This window comes from Callithrix jacchus, chromosome 13 (assembly GCF_049354715.1).
Source record: "Callithrix jacchus isolate 240 chromosome 13, calJac240_pri, whole genome shotgun sequence".
NCBI classification, from domain to species: domain Eukaryota; kingdom Metazoa; phylum Chordata; class Mammalia; order Primates; family Cebidae; genus Callithrix; species Callithrix jacchus.
In genome coordinates this window covers 67,217,860-67,240,084 of record NC_133514.1, presented here as the reverse complement: position 1 = coordinate 67,240,084, position 22,225 = coordinate 67,217,860, and the positions used below count along the sequence as shown (strand labels likewise).

The 22,225-nt window shown below is 40.5% G+C and overlaps 1 protein-coding gene and 1 non-coding gene across 2 annotated transcripts in view; one reads left to right on the top strand and one right to left on the bottom strand.

The window, feature by feature from the left end:
* Positions 1 to 1,001: 1,001 nt before the first annotated feature.
* The window catches only part of TTC39C (tetratricopeptide repeat domain 39C), a 122,789-nt gene continuing 101,565 nt past the window's right edge, over positions 1,002 to 22,225 (bottom strand). Inside the window, exons 7-14 of the mRNA XM_002807499.7 lie at positions 21,866 to 21,959; positions 18,102 to 18,209; positions 13,630 to 13,739; positions 12,027 to 12,150; positions 7,570 to 7,667; positions 6,079 to 6,183; positions 4,621 to 4,659; positions 1,002 to 4,053 (exon numbers count right to left, since the gene is read on the bottom strand). Coding sequence (XP_002807545.3) covers positions 3,964 to 4,053; positions 4,621 to 4,659; positions 6,079 to 6,183; positions 7,570 to 7,667; positions 12,027 to 12,150; positions 13,630 to 13,739; positions 18,102 to 18,209; positions 21,866 to 21,959 — 768 coding nt within the window. The 3' untranslated portion in view covers positions 1,002 to 3,963. The remainder of the gene's footprint in view (positions 4,054 to 4,620; positions 4,660 to 6,078; positions 6,184 to 7,569; positions 7,668 to 12,026; positions 12,151 to 13,629; positions 13,740 to 18,101; positions 18,210 to 21,865; positions 21,960 to 22,225) is intronic.
* LOC118146971 (U5 spliceosomal RNA) lies at positions 13,291 to 13,406 on the top strand. The gene has a single exon (XR_004733154.1). It is a non-coding gene; the product is annotated as a U5 spliceosomal RNA (small nuclear RNA).

Below are 22,225 nucleotides of genomic sequence, written 5' to 3'. Positions count from 1 at the left end.
ATCCTGCTTATCCTTTAAAACTCATCTCAGAAATCTCCTACGTTAGGAAGCCAGTGAGTTAGAAGCATTTTCTCAGTGGCCCCATGATGTATGCTCTATGACTTACCCTTGCTATATAATCCTATATACTTCTACTTGTGTTTGACTCTTCTCCCAGTTTTACTAAATACTTAACAAAAGATAAATAAGGCAATGTTTTTCTAATCCACATCACCTGCATAAGAAATCATCCCAGGAGCTTGTTAAAAATGCCTTCCCAAGCCCCAACTCAAACCTATCAAATCAGAATCTCATGAAAATTGACAACCACTGGCCTCTGGGAAGAGGAATTAAGCATTACATAGAGGTCACCTGGGTTTCAAATGTGTTGCTTCTATTTCACACCCAAGTCAACTAGGTGATACCCTTGCTAGATTTCACAAGAAAACCAGTTAAATTGTGCTCTTGGCGATTTCTGCATACTTTACTGAGGAAGGAGCATATCTGTTATGGACTAACTTTTTCTCTTGCTCCCCTAACCTTTTCTCTTTCTGCATTTCCTCTTCTAGCTTCTAAAGTATCTGACTCAACTATATATCTTCTTGGATGATCTCAATTTAACAATTGCCTTTCTACAAAATATAGCATCCACAGAAACCAAATAGTATATCATGATTTTGTGAATGTGTATCTTCATAGTGTAAAGCCGTATTTGAACACCTGCCACCATGATTTACTCCAAGAAGAAAGCTGATGGAAAAGTTTATACAGCAGTGTGTGTGTGTGTGTGTGTGTGTGTGTGTGCGCGCACACACGAGCACATGTGCTCATTTTAAAAATCAGATATCACTTGTCCTTTAACTTTAGTTGGCAGAGACAGAAAAGTGCAAATTCGGTAAATAATTGACTTACACAATATGTGACAATAAATATTCTAATTTTCTGTGACATCTAAAAGTTATAATTCTTTACTCAGTAGAAGACAGCTATCGGGTCCTAAAATAAAAAAGATACCTAACCCATTGAAGGTAAAATCTTAGTTATATTAACCAGCAAGGTACATACTACATTATTATTACTAGACCATGCCTCCAAGTGTGTCAAATTATAAAAATGTGTTCAGCATACATAAAATATACATTAGAGATTTCTCTCATCATAGGCACAATCTAATACAAAAATATATTTGACATTTATAAATTTAGAAGATCCACTGAGAGCCTCCAAAATAGGAAAGGGGAAGGAGTGAGTGATAACAACATAAAAAAAGAAACACACATAGATGCAAATAGTTGCACTTATATGATTATTGTCTTCATCAGCAAAGGGTTAAGAGCAGTTTACACCAAACCAGGTTACCAGGCGGATCACAAGCAGTTCATAGGTTGGATGAGTCACAGCACGCAGGCCAGAAAATGTACTCAGACTTCAGTCAATCTAATGGGACAGTGTACTCACACTGTGGTTTTGTTGTTTTAGAGTCTAGAAGCTCCATCTACCCACTCTCCATGGTATACCACCAAGTTAATATAGATGTTCCAAGGGGGCCATCTGTACCAAGCCTAGGATAGACTCTTTAAAAAAAAAAAAAAAAAAAAAAAAAGACCTTGCTGGGCGCAGTGGCTCATGCCTGAAATCCCAGCACTTTGGGAGGCCGAGGTGGGTGGATCACGAGGTCAAGAGTTCAAGACTTGCCTGGCTAAGATAGTGAAATCCCATCTCTACTAAAACTATAAAAATTAGGCGAGGTGGCAGGCACCCATAATCCCAGCTACTCTGGAGGCTGAGGCAGGAGAATTGCTTGAACCCGGGTGACAGAGGTTGCAGTGAGCCTAGATGGCACCACTGCACTCCAGCCTGGGTGACAGAGTAAGACTCCATCTCAAAATAAAGAAATACAATTTTAAAAAGACCTACACTTTGACTAGTAAAGAAAACCTACAGGATGGTGTTGCAAAACACAAAATTGTCTATCCAGGTAAGTGAGCTGAACACAAACTAATTTGAAGTCCTGTACTCTCTATGGAGAAATAAATGTAGTTTTGTAAGCAGGCAGAAATAAATCTTTTGAAAAAGAGCCAATTATGTAATCTTTGAATATGGAATAATAGTTCAAACAATATTTTAAACTGAAAATTCAAGAATGAACTCTGAAACGAGAATGCCATGATTCAGAATGCTCCACGATCACGACAGAAAAGCTTGTCACCTATGCTGCACGTTAAGAGAACAAAATGGCAATAGCTGTATTTTAAAGATTCATAATGTTCTTCCCTTCAGTCTAGATAAAACCAGATATCCAATATTCTTCGACATCAATTTTTCTCTTCAGAAAAAAGTTCCCTTCTTGGCTTCTGGAGGCTCTCATACACTGAATATAGGAGAGCAATCTCTTCTCTCTTACTATTATGTAAAATCCACACCGAATTCACATCAAGAGAAAGTCAGTGTGAATAAACACTTTGGAAACAGTCTACTGAAAAGTGACATCATCAGTAACAGAGATGAAGAAACATGAATATAGTTTTGCCAAAGTCAGTGAGAAATAACTTCTTTCAAAGAAATTATGATTATTCCTTCAAAACAAGGTCAAATCAGATTAAATTTGCCAACATTCTACTTGCTTTTCTCATGTTTTATTTTGAAAAGAAATATCAAAATATTAATATCGTGAGATCATGCTTCAGCCAAAAGAATTTGTAAATAACGATACTCCAAAATGATACCCTTTTGCTCAATAAAAATTTCTTTAAAAACCTAACCTTAAACATTGAGCCAAATTATGGCAGAGATTCTTAAAAGTGACTGAGGTATTTAGATTCTTCAAAACCACAGGTTTGCAGTACTGGGCATGGAGGTAAATTAAATGACAATAAAAATTAGCAATGAAGATAAAAAAATAACTTTGAATTCCTTTTATAATATCTAAATAACCTGAGCTAAGGGGAAAATGATTAAAACCTGGCACTGTGTAGCCCAGCAAATGTTCCACCAGCAAATATTTTGAGACAAAAATCTATGTTCATTCACGAATAATCTTTCAAGTCATTTGTTAAAGGATTTCCAAAAGTTGGTAATTTGACAATTTTCAGAAAGAAAGAAAAACTCACAAAATGTAGATATTATTTGTCTAATCTATAGACTATGCCTTCTAAGAGATTAGCAAAAGGGCTACACTTTTAGTTGTAAAATTATCTTCTATTAATATTTGCTCCTAGTTGGTTGGCTTTCAAAGGAAAAAAGAGTGTCCATCACTTTGAAACATTCTGTAGACAGTCTGGAGATGAGTATTTCTGTTGACATGTCTTCAACTGAAGATTTTGTTCTTTTAGTAAGTAAAGCATGGAATTCTGGCCTATTAACATAAATTTTTTTTATAATAAAAAGAACAGTTGGTCAGGAGATCTGCTTTCTATTCATTTTTCTGCTGACAAAAGGAATAATTAATTGGGATAAGTCAATTAGCCTTTCTGTGCCTGAGTTTCACTGTCTGCAAAGTGGGGTTAAGAATATCTGTGCTATGTCATTCACTGGAGTTGTGAAGATAAAGTAAAACGCTAGAAAGCACTTTTATTTTTTCAAAACACAAATATAAATGCTATGTCATGATATTGTTAATAATTTACAGGTACCTTGTAATGTTACCCATTCAGATATGTGCTTACATTAGGATCTTGGGTTGGATATTTTGTTTGATTTTTAAAAATAATAAATCACAAAACTAAAATGTTTGAGCAAGGTCACTTAACCCTCTCCCCAGGTGGTTAGTCATAACCATCATCATCCTCCTCAACATCATTATTACTTTTTAGCTACATGTTTAAAAGAGGAGATCTTTAATATGTCAGCTTCAGTGGGAAAATGTGTCTCTGGCACAGGTGGTTTTCAGAAGAAAAGCCGATCTTCACAAGAGCTTTGTCCTCTGCTTTTATTTTAAAGTGCGGACCCTGGGTGGGGAGGGACAGAGCAGGTGTTCCAGGTCTGTCACTGAGGAACTAATTCCCTCAGAGAGGCCAGAGCAGCATGGATGCGGACATGCAATCTGTTTTCAAAGTCGTAGCCAGAGAAATCCTCCTGTAAGATCAAAGAAAGATATTTATGCCCTCTGTTAGCTAAGCTTGCACAGGGTACTATGGTATAAAGCATACACAGTTTTGTACTTCCCAAAGTAAAATCTCCACACTCCTAGTAAAGGCTTCCCATCCACTTGATTTTCATATTACTCAACCTCAAACTTTGTATTCATTTTTGAAAACAGCAACTGAATGTCAATAATGAATGTTCTCTTTGGACAATTTTCTTCATGTTATTCTTGAAAAAGTAGTCTTACGTTGTGCTCAATATAAGTTACTGTTGGAAATTCTTAATTCAAGGACATAGTTATAAAATCTAATGTTATTTTCCCACCCAAACACTAAGAGTGTTTCTAAAGCAGGATGAACAATTTCATCGGAGTTCCTTATGATCATGTAATTTCCCTTAAAACTCAAAAGCTCACTGAGTCAATTGGTTATCATTTTTCCTACACAGAAATATTACCAACCAGAACATCACTGCATAAACTTTCTGGAATTCAGACTCAGGTGTACACTGTACGGGATAAGAAAGGCCACTGGAGAAAGGTAGATTCAGGATATTTACCTTTGCTTGAAGAAGTAGAGTTCTGCCTCTTCCTACAGTCTATAAGAGAAACACATTATCCCTTAAAATCTGTGTTTATATATATGCAGGCAGAAAATGGTATAAGGAAGCTATGTTAATTAAAACAATTCACAGCACACACAGCAATGAGTCAAGTGTCCATTCAAGTATAATGACTCCAATATTCTTTTTTTTTTTCAGATGGAGTTTCACTCTGTTGTCCAGGCTGGAGTGTGGTGTGCAGTGGCAAAATCTTGGCTCACTGGAACCTCTGCCTCCCATGTTCAAGCAATTATCCTGCCTCAGCCTCCTGAGTAGCTGGGTTTACAGGTGCCTGCCACTACGCCCAGCTAATTTTTTGTATTTGTAGTAGAGACAGCGTTTCGCTATGTTGGCCAGGCTGGTCTCAAACCTCAGGTGATCCACCACCTTGGCCTCCAAAGTGCTGGGACTACAGGTGTGAGCCACTGTGCCCAGCCTCAATATTTTTTAATATAAAGATGTTTATTTGTCTATATGAGGACATTACTTGATATATAATTACTTGATAAATAATTTTTCGTAGTCTATAAAAGGTAACCTCTAAAATATATTAGGTTAAAATCGTACTAAACAACCTTAAAATTAATGATTAGATAATCAGTAAGTTATACAGCTATAATCTTTCTTTTTTTTTTTTTTTTTTTTTGAGACAGAGTCTTGCTCTGTTGCTCAGGCTGGAGTACAGCAGCACAATCATGGCTCACTGCAACCTCAAACTCCAGAGATCCTCTCACCTCAGCCCCCAGGTTAACTGCGACTACAGGCATGTATCTGCTGCCATGCCTGACTGTTTTTTGCTTTTTTTTTTTTTTTTTTGGTAGGGATGAGGGTTGACTTTGTTGCCCAGGTTGGTTTTGAACCTCTGGGCTCAAGTGATACTCCTGCCTCAGCCTCCCAAACTGCTGGGATTACAGGTATGAGCCACTGAGCCTGGTCATATTTTATCTTTTAAAAACTGTGTTTTTCCTATACCTTTTCTACATTTAGATACACAAATACTTAACACTGTGTTACGGTTGCCTACAGTATTCAATATAGTAACATGCTGTGCAGGGTTCTAGCCCAGAGCAACAGGCTATAGGTACAGCCTGGCTGTGCAGTAGGTGATAGCAACAGGTTTGTGTAAGTACACTCTGTGATATTTGCACAACGAAGGAATCACCTGACAGCACCTCTCTCAGAATGTCATTAAGAGATATATGACTGTAATTTGAATTCTAGGGAAGAAATTACCTCCTTAAAGAGAGTAAGATAGTATTACTAGCTTCTTGGACTCATCCTAAGTGAAATCAAGGGAAACAAAATGAAGAAAACTGTGTTGAATCAATTTGTTTTAAATGAAGGATGCTTTGTGTTTGCTCACTTCTACATTTTTGTTGATGAACATTACTGAAATATACATAGAGAAGACCTTACCTCTGGTTTGTCTAATAGAAGACAGCCAAGTTCATAACAGGCATAAGGCTGAACATACAAGTTATTCTGACGACACAATTCATCTTTCACAGCCCGCTGGAAGTACTGAAAGGAATGCAAATGTTATTGGATGAATTCATTTTCCTACTTAGTGTAAGGCTTATTACAATCTTCAAGAGGTGGTGGGAAGGGGGACTCATACTCTGTTTTCTAGATCAGATGTTTTCTTCTTTCCTCATCTTCATTCCTTCCTATCTGTATCTTAGAAGTTCTTTACATGCTGCCTGAAGTGTGTTCCTAGAATATATTAGACTACCTAATCTGTGCTACTTATTTTTCCAGAGCACATATTAGCCTCTGTTGATTTTATTACTGAGAACAAGTTTATCTGTATCTAAGAGTGTAAACATCCCATTTTAATATTTAAAACAGAAAACACACAAGGCAACTACCATCTCTTGACATGTGTCTTGATTGTATCTTGCAAGCACTTAAGCATTTGATCTAAAATAAGCTATTTAGGGCTGTAATAACTACCATAAACCCATAGTGAAAGACTAAAGTTACAAGGACATTATTATCTAGGATTTAAAAGCCAAAAGTCTCCTAATATTGTACACTGATTCCTTTTTTTTGAGACAGAATCTTGCTCTGTCACCCAGGCTGGAGTGCAGTGGTGAAATCTTGGCTCACTGCAACCTCCACCTTCTAAATTCAAGCAATTCTTGTATCTCAGCCTCCTGAATAGCTGGGATTACAGGCATGTGCCACCACACCTGGCTAATTTTTGTATTTTTAGTAGAGACAGGGTTTCATTATGTTGGTCAGGCTGGTCTTGAACTCCTGACCTCAAGCGATCCGCCTGCCTTGGCCTCCCAAAGTGCTGGGATTACAGGCGTGAGCCACTGCACCTGGCCACTATACACTGATTCTTTCAAAGTGTAGTCAAAGTAACACTGATACATACTTCTTCAAAACAACCAACTCACAAAAAAACTTGTTTAGAAAAATCCTTCCAACTATATTTAAAAATAATTAATAATTCTTTTTTATATAATATGTACACAGACTGTCCTAAGCCAATAACTCTCTCACTGACCCCCAGGACTGCATCAATAATCCAGTTATAAAGACTAGCATGTCCGATCGTTTTTGTTCTTGTCTAACTATGAGGCTTCATTCAGCTCCTTCAAACTTGTCTGCCTCCTCATGTCCTCCTCTCTCACGTAGAGACTGTCATCTTTGATAAATACTAATGCCGGAAAAGGAGTCCATATATAAAGAAGCATTCTAAGAATCTAAAGTAAAAACTAGTATTAACCATCATCAACTTGTAGCATCTGAGACAATGGCATTAATCAAATCAGTTGGATAAAGTTCATAGTGGGAGGTTCGGTTTTGTTTAGCACTTTTTCATTTTTCTTATTCACAAGCACATATGTAGGTGTTCACGATTTATTTTCTTTAGCCCTGACAACATTAACAGTTTACCTGAACAGCATCTTCTGAGTTTCCTAGGCATTTGTGTATGGCACCAAGAAGCAAATACTTTAATCCAACAACAGATGAATCATCCACCGCGTGGCAAGCTTAAAAAGAAGGAGAGTGAACACAGCAGTAAGAAAATGCATTCACTTAATTCCTTCAATATCATGCTGAGTGAGGTGAATATTTCAGTTCATGTTGCTGCCTCCTAAAACTCAGAAGGTACCCATTCCTCATCCATTAGTGAGTAGCCTAAGACAAAGAAAGGCAAAAATACCAAACTTCATAGAGCCAAGAAAACTCAAATTGCAACATATCATTACCTTGTGAAAAACGCCAATCTGAAAAGACACATACTGTATGATTCTAGGAACTATGAACCCTATGACATTTTGGAAAAGGTAAAACTATGAATCCAGTAAAAATATGAGTGGTTGCCAGGGGTGAGGGGAGAGGGAGGGATGAGTAGATGGAGCACAAAGAATTTTTAGGGCAATGAAAATTCTGTGTGATATCATCATGGTAGACAATGGTCCAAACCCTACTGTCTGTTCACTGAGTGAACCCTACTGTTAACCAGGGGCTTTGGGTGATTACGATGTATCAGTGATGGTTCACAGACTGTAACAAACCTACCACACTGATGTTGGTAGTCAGGAAGGACAGGGGTGGGTAGGAGCGTGTCAGGACTCTGGACTTTCTGCTCAATTTTGCTATGAACCTAAAACTGCTCTAAAAAAAAGTTCTGTTAATTTCTTAAAAATAACTTCACATTAAACTGCCATGCCATAGGCACCTTTCTGTTTGTATGAGGTACTATACTAGTCAGCAAGAGGGGATCAGAACTGATCCCTCCACTTCAATAGCAAGCTGTGGGGGATGGACACACAGATTGGAGAATGTTACGGGAGTTTTCCAAGGAAATGAGAAAGATGCAAAATGGAAACATAATGGAACTAATGAGGAAGAAAGGAAGTAATACAATTATTTCCAAAGACTAATAAAAATACTGTGAATCAACAAGATATGTATCTTACTGAATATTATGCATGTATTATCTTTTATATTATAATGTAAAAGTATATATATAGGCCAGGTGCAGTGGCTCATGCCTGTAATCCCAGCACTTTGGGAGGCCAAGTTGGGTGGATCACAAGGTCAAGGGATCAAGACCATCCTGGCCAACATGGTCTTTACATGACCATGTAAAACACGGTGAAACTCCATCTCTACTAAAATAAATACAAAAATTAGCTGGGTGTGGTGGGCACCTGTAGTCCTAGCTACTCAGGAGACTGAGGCAGGAGAATCACCTGAACCCAGGAGGCAGAGGTTGCAGTGAGCCAAGATTGCGCCCACTGCACTCCAGCCTGGGCGACAGAGCAAGACTTCGTCTCAAAAACAAACAAACAAAAACTATATATATACACATACACACACACACACACACACACACACAGAGAGAGAGAGAGAGAGAGAGAGAGAGAGAGAACTCAAGTTATAGAACAAGTAATTTGAAGGCGAGAGGAAGAGGTAAATGTGAAGAATAGAAGCTGATCTTGTAGAAGCAGGAGTTGCCCCAGAAAGCCAGGCTGGGAATACAGTCCTAAGAAAAAGAACTCAGGCTCCTAAGGAGCAACAATAAGGAAACATTAATGCAGTTCATTCACTTGTTCGTTCATTCATTCATTCCTCATTCATTCAATTGTTATTGAGCACTACTGTTTGCCAGGCAGTTCTAGGTGCTTGGATTACAACAATTGCAAAACAAACAAAAAATTCCTTTGAGAGAAGAGGAAGTACAAAGTCATAGAGGCTGGTTGTGTCCAAGAGCAGGGAGTAGGGCTGTGCTGAGCAAGGGGGAAGAGCAGGGAGGGACAACAGCCTCAGGGATTACAGACTGGGAGCACTGCCTGCCGCTGAATGGACTTGGGCTTTTACTCTGAATGAGATGAGAGACCATAGAGGATTCAGGGAAACAGAGTGACACAACATGATTAGGTTTTAATAGGATCACTCTGCCTGTTGGGCCTAGAATACAAACATGTTTACAATGTAGCTGGGCACAGTGGCACACACCTGTAATCCCCACACTTTGGAAGACCAAGGCAAGAGGATCACTTGAGCCCAGGAGTTGAAGACCAACCTGGGCAACATGGCAAGACCCTATCTCTAAAAATTTTTTTTTTAATAGCTGGTGTGGTCCCAGCTACTCAGGAGACTGATGTGGGAGGATCACTTGAGCCAGGGAGGCAGAGGTAGCAGTGAATTGTGATCATACTACTGCACTCCAGCCTCGGCGAGATAGCATGAATCTGTCTCAAAAACAAAAACAACAAAAAACAACGCAGAGGAAGAACGCAGTGGAGAAGGGCAGGTGGGTGGGGAAAAGGTCATGGATGAAACGACAAGGATACAGGATTCTCACTAGCTCGGCTGGTGCAGGGAGCTACAGATGGGGACTCTGATAAGCTGAATGCACAAAATGGGGAGGGCATGATGCAGAGTTTAATAAATGTTTATGATCCACATTGCCACTATCAGTTTTTTCTGGAACATAACTATTTCTCTACAAAGATCTTCATTGTACTGATGTGGTTGGATCAGTTTGTACCATTACTGCTTGCCGTTGAGGAATGATATAATCGAATTAATAGACCTCAGAACTGGGTTAAATTTAGCTAAGATATTAAAGAATTATCTCATGCTCACTTCAGATGCTGTCTGTCTTCCCTTCCAGGCACACATCTTTGTTAGTTTTTCATTTTGATACCTGGAACGGGGTTCAGAGAATTTTTTGTCAAATCTCACTTAACTGATAGTTGTTCCTGTGACTGTTAATTACTGCCTGCCTTATATTTGTATTTTAATTTATCTTTAAACATGTGATCCTATACTTGTACATTAAAAAAAGTACTTAATATTCTTCATTGTTCCTTTGAGTTGGACATTAGTAGATGTTCTATACTTGCTCCAATAAGAAAGGGGGGTTGAATTATGCAAATACTTTATAAATAAATACAGCAGCCAGGTGCAGTAGCACACACTTGTAATCCTAGCTACTCAGGAGACTGAAGTGGAAGGATCACTTGAGCCCAGGAGTTTGAGGCTGCAGTGAGTTATGAATATACCATTTCACCCAGCCTGGGTGACACAATGAGACCTGTCTCTAAAATATAAAAAAAAATTTTTTTAAAGAGCATAGCACAATTTAACACATTCAAGAATATTCTGTTTCCTTTCCAGTTCCTCCTTGAGAGGGTCACACATCTACTCGGCTCACAGGACCATTGTACAAAACTTCTTTTTTTTTTTTTTAAGACAGAGTTTTGCTCTTGTTGCCCAGGCTGGAGTGCAATGGCAGGATCTCCGCTTCTTATGGAGGAGTTTCATTCCTTTGATCTCTGGAATAGCAACACTGGCAACTGGCAATGTTTTGTTTTCACATTTGAGGAAAGACATTTTTTTTTCTGAAACCAGGAAGCAGAGGTTGCAGTGAGCCGAGATCATGCCACTGCGCTACTCCAGCCTGGGTGACAAAGCGAGACTGTCTCAAAAACAAAAAACAAAATACAAAACTAACCAACCAAACAAACAAAAAGAAACAGGCAAACGGGATTTGCAGGGTCTGATAAAAGTATGTGGCTCAATGGATCATGCCATAGTTAGTCAAAAACAAGAGTAACTGGAGAAAAGTCCGAACCAGTGGCTTATAAACTCTGTCTAGAATATTATGTCTAAACTGTCAATACTAAGTTTCTTGGGAAAAGGCAGCACATACATGAGTAAGAACATATTTCTTTTCCTATTTTTCCTTTTTAGGCAGGATCTCACTCTTGTCATTCAGGCTGGAGTGGTGGAACATGATTAAAGCTCACCGCAGCCTTGACATCCTGGGCTCATATGATCCTCCCACCTCAGTTTTCCCAATAGCTGGGACTATAAGTGCACACCACCATGCCCAGATAATTTTTTGTATTTTTAGTAGAGACAGCATTTCACCATGTTGCCCAGGCTGTTCTCAAACTGCTGGCTGAAGCCCTCTGCCTGCCTTGGCCTTCCAAAGTGCTGGGATTACAGGTGTGAGCCACCCCACCAGGACACACTTTAGTATCTTTTAATTTATGTAAATCACACCTAAAGGAAACAAAGTACTCTCATTGGGGGAAAAAATGTATGCTTCCAGCAACGCCCACAGCTACAGAATTAATAACATTTATAACAAAAGCATCACACACTTAAGGCAAGCAGATCTATACACAGCAGTGCTGCCTCCTCCTCCCGTCACCTAAGTGACAGGACTTCTTTCATCACCCTTTATCTAAGAAGGAGAGGTATGTCCTCTCCCTCAATTGGATGAGAAAAATGGGAAACTGAAGAATGAGCACTGACAAAAGAAGCCAATGTGTCCAGTACAGAGTTCTGGTTTTTTGTTTTTTTGTTTTTTTTTTTAAATTTTTTACCTTGACTCATCCTCTGCAGGTTGGGGAAGGAACAGTTTGGAAGAGCTTTCCACAAGTACAGCACTTCAATGGACGCCAGCACGCAGAGTGCTTCGGTTGGGGTTTGCTTCCGAAATCGCTCTGCCTGTAAGGAGTTAGAATAAACAGGCTCCATTTTCCAAGAACAAATTCAAATAAAAAATATACCTCGGACACTTTAGAAGCACATAGTTCATCATCAATGTGAATGACCTTCTCCTTCAAGCTAAGAATAGCAATTCCTCTGTCTATGAGAAATGTTTTGTTCAATTTTTGACATACTGAAAATTATGCCTTTCATTCATGATTCAACTGAACCTACTATCAAGATGCAGGGTACATTCTGAAAACCTGGGGATGAAACTAGATTTATGTGCATTTAGATCAACAAAATGTATAAAACTTGGTGACAGCTAATAATTCAGCAGGCTTATACAGAGGAGCTAAGACGGGATGCCTTTTAGTTACAGTTCTCTTGATTTTAAAATTTGCTATTTAGTGCCAGTGCTCTCAGCTGTACATTATTATCTAATTTATACTCAGACACTTCATTAAATATTCATTCAATAAAAACATATAAAACTAAAATAACTGATAATTCAGGATATAAGACATTATGTAACTCAAGGTAATTCAGCAAAATGGTATTCACAAAAGTATGGACTACATTAGGAACACTGTCTACAGTCCTGGCCTTACTGCTGGCAACTGTGGCACACACTTTGCTTTTTATTACGTCAAAATGTGAGGCGTTCCCTATTCTCAACCCCTCACAGCCTGCATTTCTCACTAGGCCCTGCCAATTTGGATTCTTCCAAAACCACCTAATTCTTTTTCTTTTTCTTTTTTTCTTTTGAGATGGCGTTTCACTATTGTTACCCAGGCTGGAGTGCAATGGCACGATCTCGGCTCACCGCAACCTCTGCCTTCTGGGTTCAGCCTCAATTCTCCTGCCTCAGCCTCCCGAGTAGCTGGGACTACAGGTGTGCACCACCATGCCCAGCTAATTTTGGTCTTTTTTGTAGAGATGGGGTTTCACCTCATTAACCAGGATGGTCTCGATCTCTTGACCTCGTGATCCACCCGCCTCGGCCTCCCAAAGTGCTGGGATTATACGCGTGAGCCACCGCGCCCAGCCAAAACCACCTAATTCTTTAGACAGAGCTTTCTCTTTAGAGTTGTGTTCATTAGCTCTGTAGAATGTATAATGTCTTCATTCATTTAAAAAAAACAAAACAAACCACCTATACTCTGGTTACTCTTCAGCTCATATATCTCTTTTATCTTTTGCTAAATATTTCCATGAAGGGGAAACATTGTGAGTTTTAACCCAAAGTTTTGAGGCCCTATATCTGCAGGGCTGGTCAATTTTGAAAAAATCTGCTTTCATTATTTGCAGCAAGGCAAGAATCTTCTATTCAGGGCAGAGGTGCCATCAAGGAGAGAATTTTCTCCATGGTGGTAAACTGTGCTTTACATGGCAAGTAAATTGGCAGCCTGAAATACAATTTCCTAAAGCCTGACAAGGGGGTGTTGGTTACAAACGCCCATCATAAGTACATCAGATGAATAGGCTCCAACATACCTTTTTCACTGAGAACTGTTCAATCTGATTGTTTTTCCTTTTGAAGAGTTTCTGAACTTCTTTAAAGACAATCTGTGCCCCATCCACGTCACCAGTGGCTCCCTGACAAACTGTAAGAAACTGTAATTATATTTCTGAGTTTAAATCAGGGAAAATGCCACTAAGGGATACCTGAAGTGATGATACCTGGGGGGGAAAAAAAAAACAACCAAAAACATGAGCAAATATGTTTAAAGACCATTCCACAAAGGGCCGGGCATGGTGGCTTACGCCTGTAATCCCAGCACTTTGGGAAGCTGAGGCAGGTGGATCAACTGAGGTCAGGAACTTGAGACCAGCCTAGCCAACATGGCAAAACCCCATCTCTGCTAAAAATACAAAAATTAGCCAGGCATGGTGGTACATGCCTGTAATCCCAGCTACTTAGGAGGCTGAGTCAGGAGAATCGCTTGAACCTGGAAGGTGGAGGTTGCAGTGAGATGAGATGATGCCACTGTCCTCCAGCCTGGTGACAGAATGAGACTGTCTCAATAAAAAAGAAAGACTCTTCCACCCTGCTGATCACTTTTCTGGGTGCCTGTGTTCCCACAGATTTGAGGGAACTTGAGGAAAGCCATGGTCTTTGTCCTCTTGTTGGGAGACAGGTTCTCACATAACAAAATCCTTAGCTACTGTCTCAGTGTACAACCTAGTTAGAGCCCACATGCTCAGAAAGTGGAATAAATAGAAACCTAAGAAAGAACAGTGAAAAGCCCAGAGGATCGTGAAAGCTTCATGGTGGAAGGAGGATCTCCCTGTCCTAGGAAGTCATGAATCTCTCCTGTCCGTGTTCCTTGGCTGCCTACTACCTGTAAGCCACCAGCAAGAATGTGAAGAGGAAACACATGTGCTTGAACCCTGAAGAAACTGAAATTTCAGTAGAAGAGATCACACTTGCTCACACACACACATGGAGCCCCACAAGCTGCAAGCCATGTAGTGACAGGAGTCGTTAGGGTAGGAGAACTAAAGTGCTTTTTAGAAAGCTCAGAAAGTCAAGGGATCATTTCTCTTTGGCGTGACCAGAAGCTATAAGGAGCTAGGAGAAGTCAAGCGCATCTTGAGGAATGAGTGAGATTTTGATCACCTGCATACCCTCTTCTCACCTCAGACCCCAAAGATTTAATGATCCTCCCTTTGCTGTGTCTTCTCTGTTCCTTCTGCAAACTTCGCACTGGCTGCAGCATCACCACCTGCTTGAAACTTTACCACCACTCTCTGTCCTTTCCTCTTAACTGATGGTCAGGAACTTGAGACCAGCCTAGCCAACATGGCAAAACCCCATCTCTGCTAAAAAAAACCAGAAATGGTGCTGATTCCATTTCTATCCATTTTTTTGTTAGATCACGTGGTTTTTCACTTCCCAGTGGGAATGTACTAAAGTTGATTTGCTAGTTCATTCTTCTTTTTTTGAAAAGATGGAGTCTCACTCTGTTGCCAGGCTGGAGTGCAGTGGCATGATCTCAGCTCACTGCAACCTTGGCCTCCCGGGTTCAAGTGATTCTCCTGCATTAGCCTCCCGAGTAGCTGGGACTACAGGCACACACCACCATACTCAGCTAATTTTTGTATCTTTAGTAGAGACAGGGTTTCAACATCTTGGCCTCTGCCCACCTTGGTTTCCCAAAGGGCTGGGATTACAGGTGTGAACCACGGTGCGTGGCCACACAGTTGCTTTAAAAGATGCAGATGCTTAAAAGCATGGGAGTCTCTGGTTTATCCTAAAACATGAGGCCTAAGCAGAGCTTAGGATGACTGGCTCTTCCATTAAGACTAAGAATACACAATCCCATATGTAATATTCGAATCTTTTTTGGTAACTTATAATTTTGATATAATTTCAAACTTACAGAAAAGTTGCAAGAGTAGTAGAGGTATATGATCAAGCAATTCTACGTCTAGGTATCTACCCAAAGGTATTGAAAGCAAAGACTGGAACAGGTATCTTTACACCAGTGTTCCAGGTAAGCACTCCACACAATAGCTAAAAACACCCCACATGTCCATCAATGAATGAATGAACAATATGGCATATACATACAATGGGATATTACTCAGCCTGAAAAAAGGAAGGAGATCCTGACACGTGTTACAATGAGGATGAAACTTGAAGCCATTATGCTAAATGAAACAAGCCGGACACAAAAGGACAAATATATTCCACTTACACACAAGATCGGTAGAATATTTAAATTCACAGAAATAGAAAGCAGAAATGTGGTAACCAGGGTCTTGGGGGAAAAGTGAATGGGGAGTTCCTGCTTAATGGGTAGAGATTGAGTTTGGGATGATGAAAAAGTTCCAGAGATGGATGTGGTGATGTTTGCATAACAATGTGTGTCTGGCATTACTGACACGTAAACCTAAAAAAAGTTCGAATGGTAAATGTTGCTGTATATTTTACCACAACTTTTAAAAGTAGAGAACTATTGACGTAGTCACACAAAACATTCACATGCTGGGGAACTAAGCCCTAGTGGCAGTGTTTGGGGCCCCTGAATGCCCATTCCCTCTAGCTCACCGCCAGCCCAAAAGGCAGCTCCTGCATGATGGTGTGATGGGTGCTCCTTCCCTGTCTCAGGCACTGTTTGTAGTGGAGCTATTCACCCACATCTTACCCTCTCTATAAAATCCCCATGCAGAAACAGAGATCAGAATCTTTCATGCTTATCCGCTCCTATCTGTAATATGGTCCTGGGATTTCCAAATATTGGGGGAATAAATAAATGTTCCTCTACACAGCCACACTGTACATTTACATAACTGAAGCTCAACAGAGATGAAAAAATAATCAGCTGTCCATCATTGTGCAGCCCAATGACACCTAATGGCTGCTGAGTTGTGTGCAGACTTCTTTTCTCTGGGGTATTCAATCTGGGTTAATCCACTCTTCAACGTATGAAACACAATGAGTCACTCAACAAATAGCTGCTACTTTCATCCGAGATGTCATCAAAATCTATACAACAACCCTTTAAGTGTAAGACATAGCATATTATGCGGTATTTGAAAAAGAAGCTTATTCAGACATCAGGGACAGAGCCATGAGAACATGCATGTCTGACGGGGACTGCAATGTGGAATACGGATGCAAGAGGGCTCTGCACTATTAATGAACTGATGCAACTTTATAGGGAATTTAAGATATCCAGAATATACTTATTGGCCAATGTTAATCAATTCTATCTTATTTTAAACAGATCAGTTAAGAGGGAAGAATGGAAGTGGAAGATGGTTCATTAAATCTGAACATTAAGAAGGTATTGAAAATAAGGTTTGGATTAGTCTTGAATTTTAAGTAAAAGAATCTCTTATGTGGCTGCATGAGGAGAGTTCACTACATAAGCCAGAGAAGGCTTACATGAAGTTGCTTAAAGGCAGAAAATGTACAACTGCGGCTTCACTTTCTTCAATTCCACCCCTCTACAATTCTAAATCATGTGACCCTTTAGGTATTGAAGGATGCAGACAACTATTTAGGCCACCAGGTGGCAGCACATCTCTACCTCATACAAGGGCAAAAAAAAAAAAACACTCAGAATACAGGGGTTATTAACGATAAGCAATGTTGAAATACCTTGCATCTGAAATATCACACTGTAAATATAATAGGGTTAGGAGGTAAAACAACGTTGGAGCAGATGACTCAAACCTATGCAACTTTGTAACCAGAGCACTAACCTAACAAAAACATTAACACAGGCCAGGCTCTGTGACTCATGCCTATAATCCCAGTGCTTTGGGAGGCTGAGGCAGGAGGATCACTTGAGCCCAGGAAGTTAGAGATCAGCCTGGGCAACACAGCAAGACCTTGTTGCTACAAAATTTTTTTCAAACATTAGCTGGGAGTGGTGGGCATGCCTGTAGTCCCTGCTACTCTGAAGCCTGAGGCAGGCGGATGGCTTGAGCCTGGCAGCTTGAGGCTACAGTGAGCTGTGATCAGGCCACTGCACTTCAACCTGGGAAACAGAGTAAGACTCAGACTCGAAAAGAAAAAATTAACACAATGAAAAAAGACTGTTCAATTCTTAAAAATTCTTCAGAATCCTAATAAAGAAAAAACATAGCATAAAAAGTAAGGGAATAGAGACAGGTTGAAGCCATTTAGGGTAAAATGTACAATAACTGGAAGACCTCACAATATGCATTTCCAAGACAGAGAACAGCATTAAACCAGGTCCAGAGGGGAAGCGTGCGGCAAAGAGGCATCCTGGACACGGCTGAATTTCTAGGTGTTCACCTGTGTCAGTGAACACAGTGTTCCAGTGCTATTTACTTGGTTGCACAAAACACGAACATGCTGGGGAAGGCTGTGGAAGGGTGCAACGTTTACTTCCTTCTGCCATCATTTTCCTGTCTGCCCATGTCAAGTGAGCTAATTCATGACAGGGAGAGGGACCGTGAGGGACCGTGAGGGGCCATGGGCGACTCACCTGCAGTTAAGTAGGCATAATAGCACTGTGACCACCTGGACTCATTCTTTAGCCTCTCAAAGGAATCAAACGCATCCTTGAAATTGAGCTCTATCATGCTGCACCAACCTATGAAAGAAATATTTTTAGCACATGTCCCTAAAGTACTGAGCTCTATGACCCTTATTTAAGCCATGAGTCTCTGAAACTGCGATCATTCTCTGTGCATGTTCTATGAAATGCATAAAAACTTTAACCTGAAAACCTAAGAAATTATTTTTTCCTTTAAATACTTTCAATATAAAGTTTGAATTAGACAATGCACTTAGGTTTCAGTCAGACAACCAATGAAACAGCACAGAAGAGAATGGCATAAAATTTCCAGAAAGACACTCCCACTTACATCCTAACGGTTGTGAGGTTAACCCAAGCACAGCAGTACTTCTCCCAGAGTACACACAGCTGCAGTAACAAACTGGAAGCAACACCATTTGATTATGTACTCCGTAACTACTACTCATTCTTTTTTTAATTTTTCTTGAGATGGAGTTTCACTCTTTCTCCCAGGCTGGAGTGCAATTTTGAGATCTTAGCTCACTGCAATTTCCATCCCCTGGGTTCAAGCGGTTCTCCTGCCTCAGCCTCCCAGGTAGCTGGGATTACAGTCACCCGCCACCACACCCTGCTAATTTTTGTATTTTTAGTAGAGATGGGGTTTTGCGATGTTGGCTAGGCTGGTCTTGAACTCCCGATCTCAAGTGATCAGCCTCCCAAAGTGCTGGGATTACAGGGGTAGCCACTGTGTTTGGTCTACTCATTCTCAAAACTTCTTAAGATCTAGAGAGCAAGCCAATGAGAAATTAGGTATTTGCTCACCTTCCCTCAGCATGCTGGTAGAGAAAGAACCCCACCTTCCTGGATCAAAACACTGTTAGATGGGCATTCTAGTAAGGAACTGCCGCAACTAAAATGTAAAGGACTTTATTCCCAGTTTTCATCACAGTAACTCCCATCATTTGAGCCCCTAATGTGCACCAATGCTGTGGTAGGCACTTCATATAATGCTCTCTAATCCTTGTGACAATCTTGCAAGGTGGCTAATAGTGTCCTTGTGTTAGCAAGGACTAATCCTATGCCTGTAATTCTAGCACTTTGTGAGACTGAGGTGGGAGGATCACCTCAAGAGATCAAGAGATCAAGACCAGCCTAGGAAACATGGCAAAATACTGTCTCTACAAAAAATTAGGCGTGGTAGTACACACTCGTAATTCCAGCTACTTGGGAGACTGGGGTAGGAGGATCACCTGAGCCGGAAAGGTCTGGGCTGCAGTGAGTTGAGATTGCACCACTGCACTCCAGCCTGGGTGACAGAGTGAGACCCTGACACACACACACACACACACACACACACAAAACTAAGGTATCAAGAGGTGTCTAACTTGCTGAAGCCATGCAGCTAAGAAGAAGGAAGAACCATGGATCAAAGTCCAACACACTTTCCTTTACATGATATTGCCCCCTTAAAAAAAATTTTGTTATCAGGTACATCACTAGTTGTATAAACTGAGACTTGCCATTTAAACTATGAGAGGAAGAGTGGGTGAGATATACAATTCAAAAATTTGCTGTCAAATCCTATGGGATATGATGCTTACATAGTTTAGAGTAAAAATTTGGGCTTTTTTTTTTGAAATGGAGTCTCGCTCTGTCACCCAGGCTGGAGTGCAGCGGTGGGATCTCAGCTCACTGCAACCTCTGCCTCCTGGGTTGAAGCCAATCTCTTGTGTCAGCCTCCTGAGTAGCTGGAATTACAGGCATCCACCATCAGGTCTGGCTAATTTTTGTGTTTCTGGTAAAGACAGGGTTTCACCATGTTGGCCAGGCCGGTCTTGAACTCTTGGCTTTAAGCGATCTGTCCCCCTCAGCCTCCCAGAGGGCTGGGATTATAGGCATAATTGGGGTAATATTTAAATTAAATACAAAACAGAGATGGAAGAAAGTATTGACTCAGGAATTAAGTCAGGAATAACTCGGGAATAAGTACTAACTCAAGCTTCTGACCCTGAATCAGAGGCCTGAGTAACTACGTGCTCCTCGGTTAACCTTCCTAAGGCCTGGGTTGGATGATTTCTAAGCTTCCTTCTGCTCTAACATTCTATCCTGTCACAGGCCTTGAAATCATGCACCAACAAAAGACCATCAAAGCTACACTTTTTCTTTTCTTATTTTTTTGAGACGAAGTTTCGCTCTTGTTACCCAGGCTGGAGTGCAATGGCGCAATCTCAGCCTTGGCTCACCGCAACCTCTGCCTCCTGGGTTCAGTCAATTCTCCTGCCTCAGCCTCCTGAGTAGCTGGGATTACAAGCATGCACCACCATGCCCAGCTAATTTTTGTATTTTTTTAGTAGAGATGGGGTTTCACCATGTTGACCAGGATGGTCTCAATCTGTTGACCTCATGATCCACCCTCCTCGGCCTCCCAAAGTGCTGGAATTACAGGCTTGAGCCACTGTGCCTGGCCAAAGCTACACTTTTTCATTCAAGTTCTTTGAAACACATTTCATTCTATATGATGGCTACTAAGCAGAGCTCCAGCAGAATGTAGATGACACAAAAACACATTTTTCCATTGGATTATACTTCATTTCCTCTTTTGAAACCACAACAGGCATTTAAAACATAATATTCTTTATTGGGCCATTTGCAATATTTTGGTTTTTCAGTTTTCCTTAAAAAGATTCAGGAAGACAATTGTGCCCACAGCAGGCAAAGCAAGTGGCAGGCAGCACAGGGCCTCGCCCCCCAACCTGACAGCTGTCAACTGCTTTCTCCAGCATTCTCTCTCCAATTCCTTGCCCCTCTGCAGAAAGCTTTTTAAGTCTCGATTTCCCTTTGGAGTCTCGTCACTATCTCATCATTTCTCCTTTCTCTTTGCCTCTGTCATTCCTTTCTTATATGCTACATGGCATGACCTTATAGCATTAGCTAAGCTGAAACTCTGAAAAGTCTGAGTCCCTTATTTAAAAATTTTTTTGTTTCAAGTTCCAGGTTGTGTTTACTTCTCCCAGCACAATGGAGAAACTGTTCCACAGAAGGATTTTGCAATTACTAATGTAAGAGGATCAGTGTTTTAGTGCAGTCAGCAAAGACCCATAGCAACAATTTTGGAGGAGAAAGGGGAAAGTCTTAGGCAGATCAATACCTCCAGGTGTGTTTGTGACTGTCTCTCCAGTAAGGGAGAAGCAGAAGGTGGCAGCTAACATGTATGGAGGGCCTTCCGTGCCAGGATGCATGAGGCTTCAATGTCATGTCATCTAAACCTAACAGCCGCCACAAGGGGAGGCCCTTTAACTCCAATGGCAACTCCGTGGCTAGGAAGGTTTGGGCAACGTATCTAAGATCTCAGAGCCAGTTGGTGAAAAACAATAAGACTTGAGTCCAACCATCTGCTGTCCCCTATTTTTCTTCTCAAGTCAATATTGGTGGGAAGGAAGAACGAAGAGTTTTGAATTCTAATGTGCAGCCCAATAAGGTACTTGCAGTCATTTAACCAATTCATTTAACACTATTATCCTGAAATCAAAATGCTATGAAGAAAAAAATGTTATAAAGAAGTAATGAGAATCAGACAGAGAAGTATCATTGCATGTACTATGGTAATAATTGAAGTACTTCCTACTACAGAAGGCACCAAGCATTTTGCAGACACACCGAATGACATGAATGCTAAAATACTCCACAAATACTACTTCCTAACAAGAGGCTGGACAGACATTCATATTTACCAATCTCATACAGACAGACATGCTGAATTTCTCTCTGATCTACTGCAAGTTCCAAAGCAGTGTGGAAAGACGTCAAGGCACTGTTGATTTGACACTAAGGAGAAAAGGAAAACAGTTACTGGCTAAGATCTGTCAATAACATTACAATCATCATAATTCAAAAGCATCTTTTTCCTTCATAGTTATTTTAAACAGGTTAGGCACTATGGAAGACAGTGGGTTAAAGACTGCTAGGAAAATACTCCAATTTGCCCCCACACAGCTGTGAAATTGACTTAAGCACAGAGACCCTCTCCTTTGCTCTGGTGATAAGGGCTCAGCTCGCACCTGCCTTCTCCTCCAGCATTCTCTCATACTTGT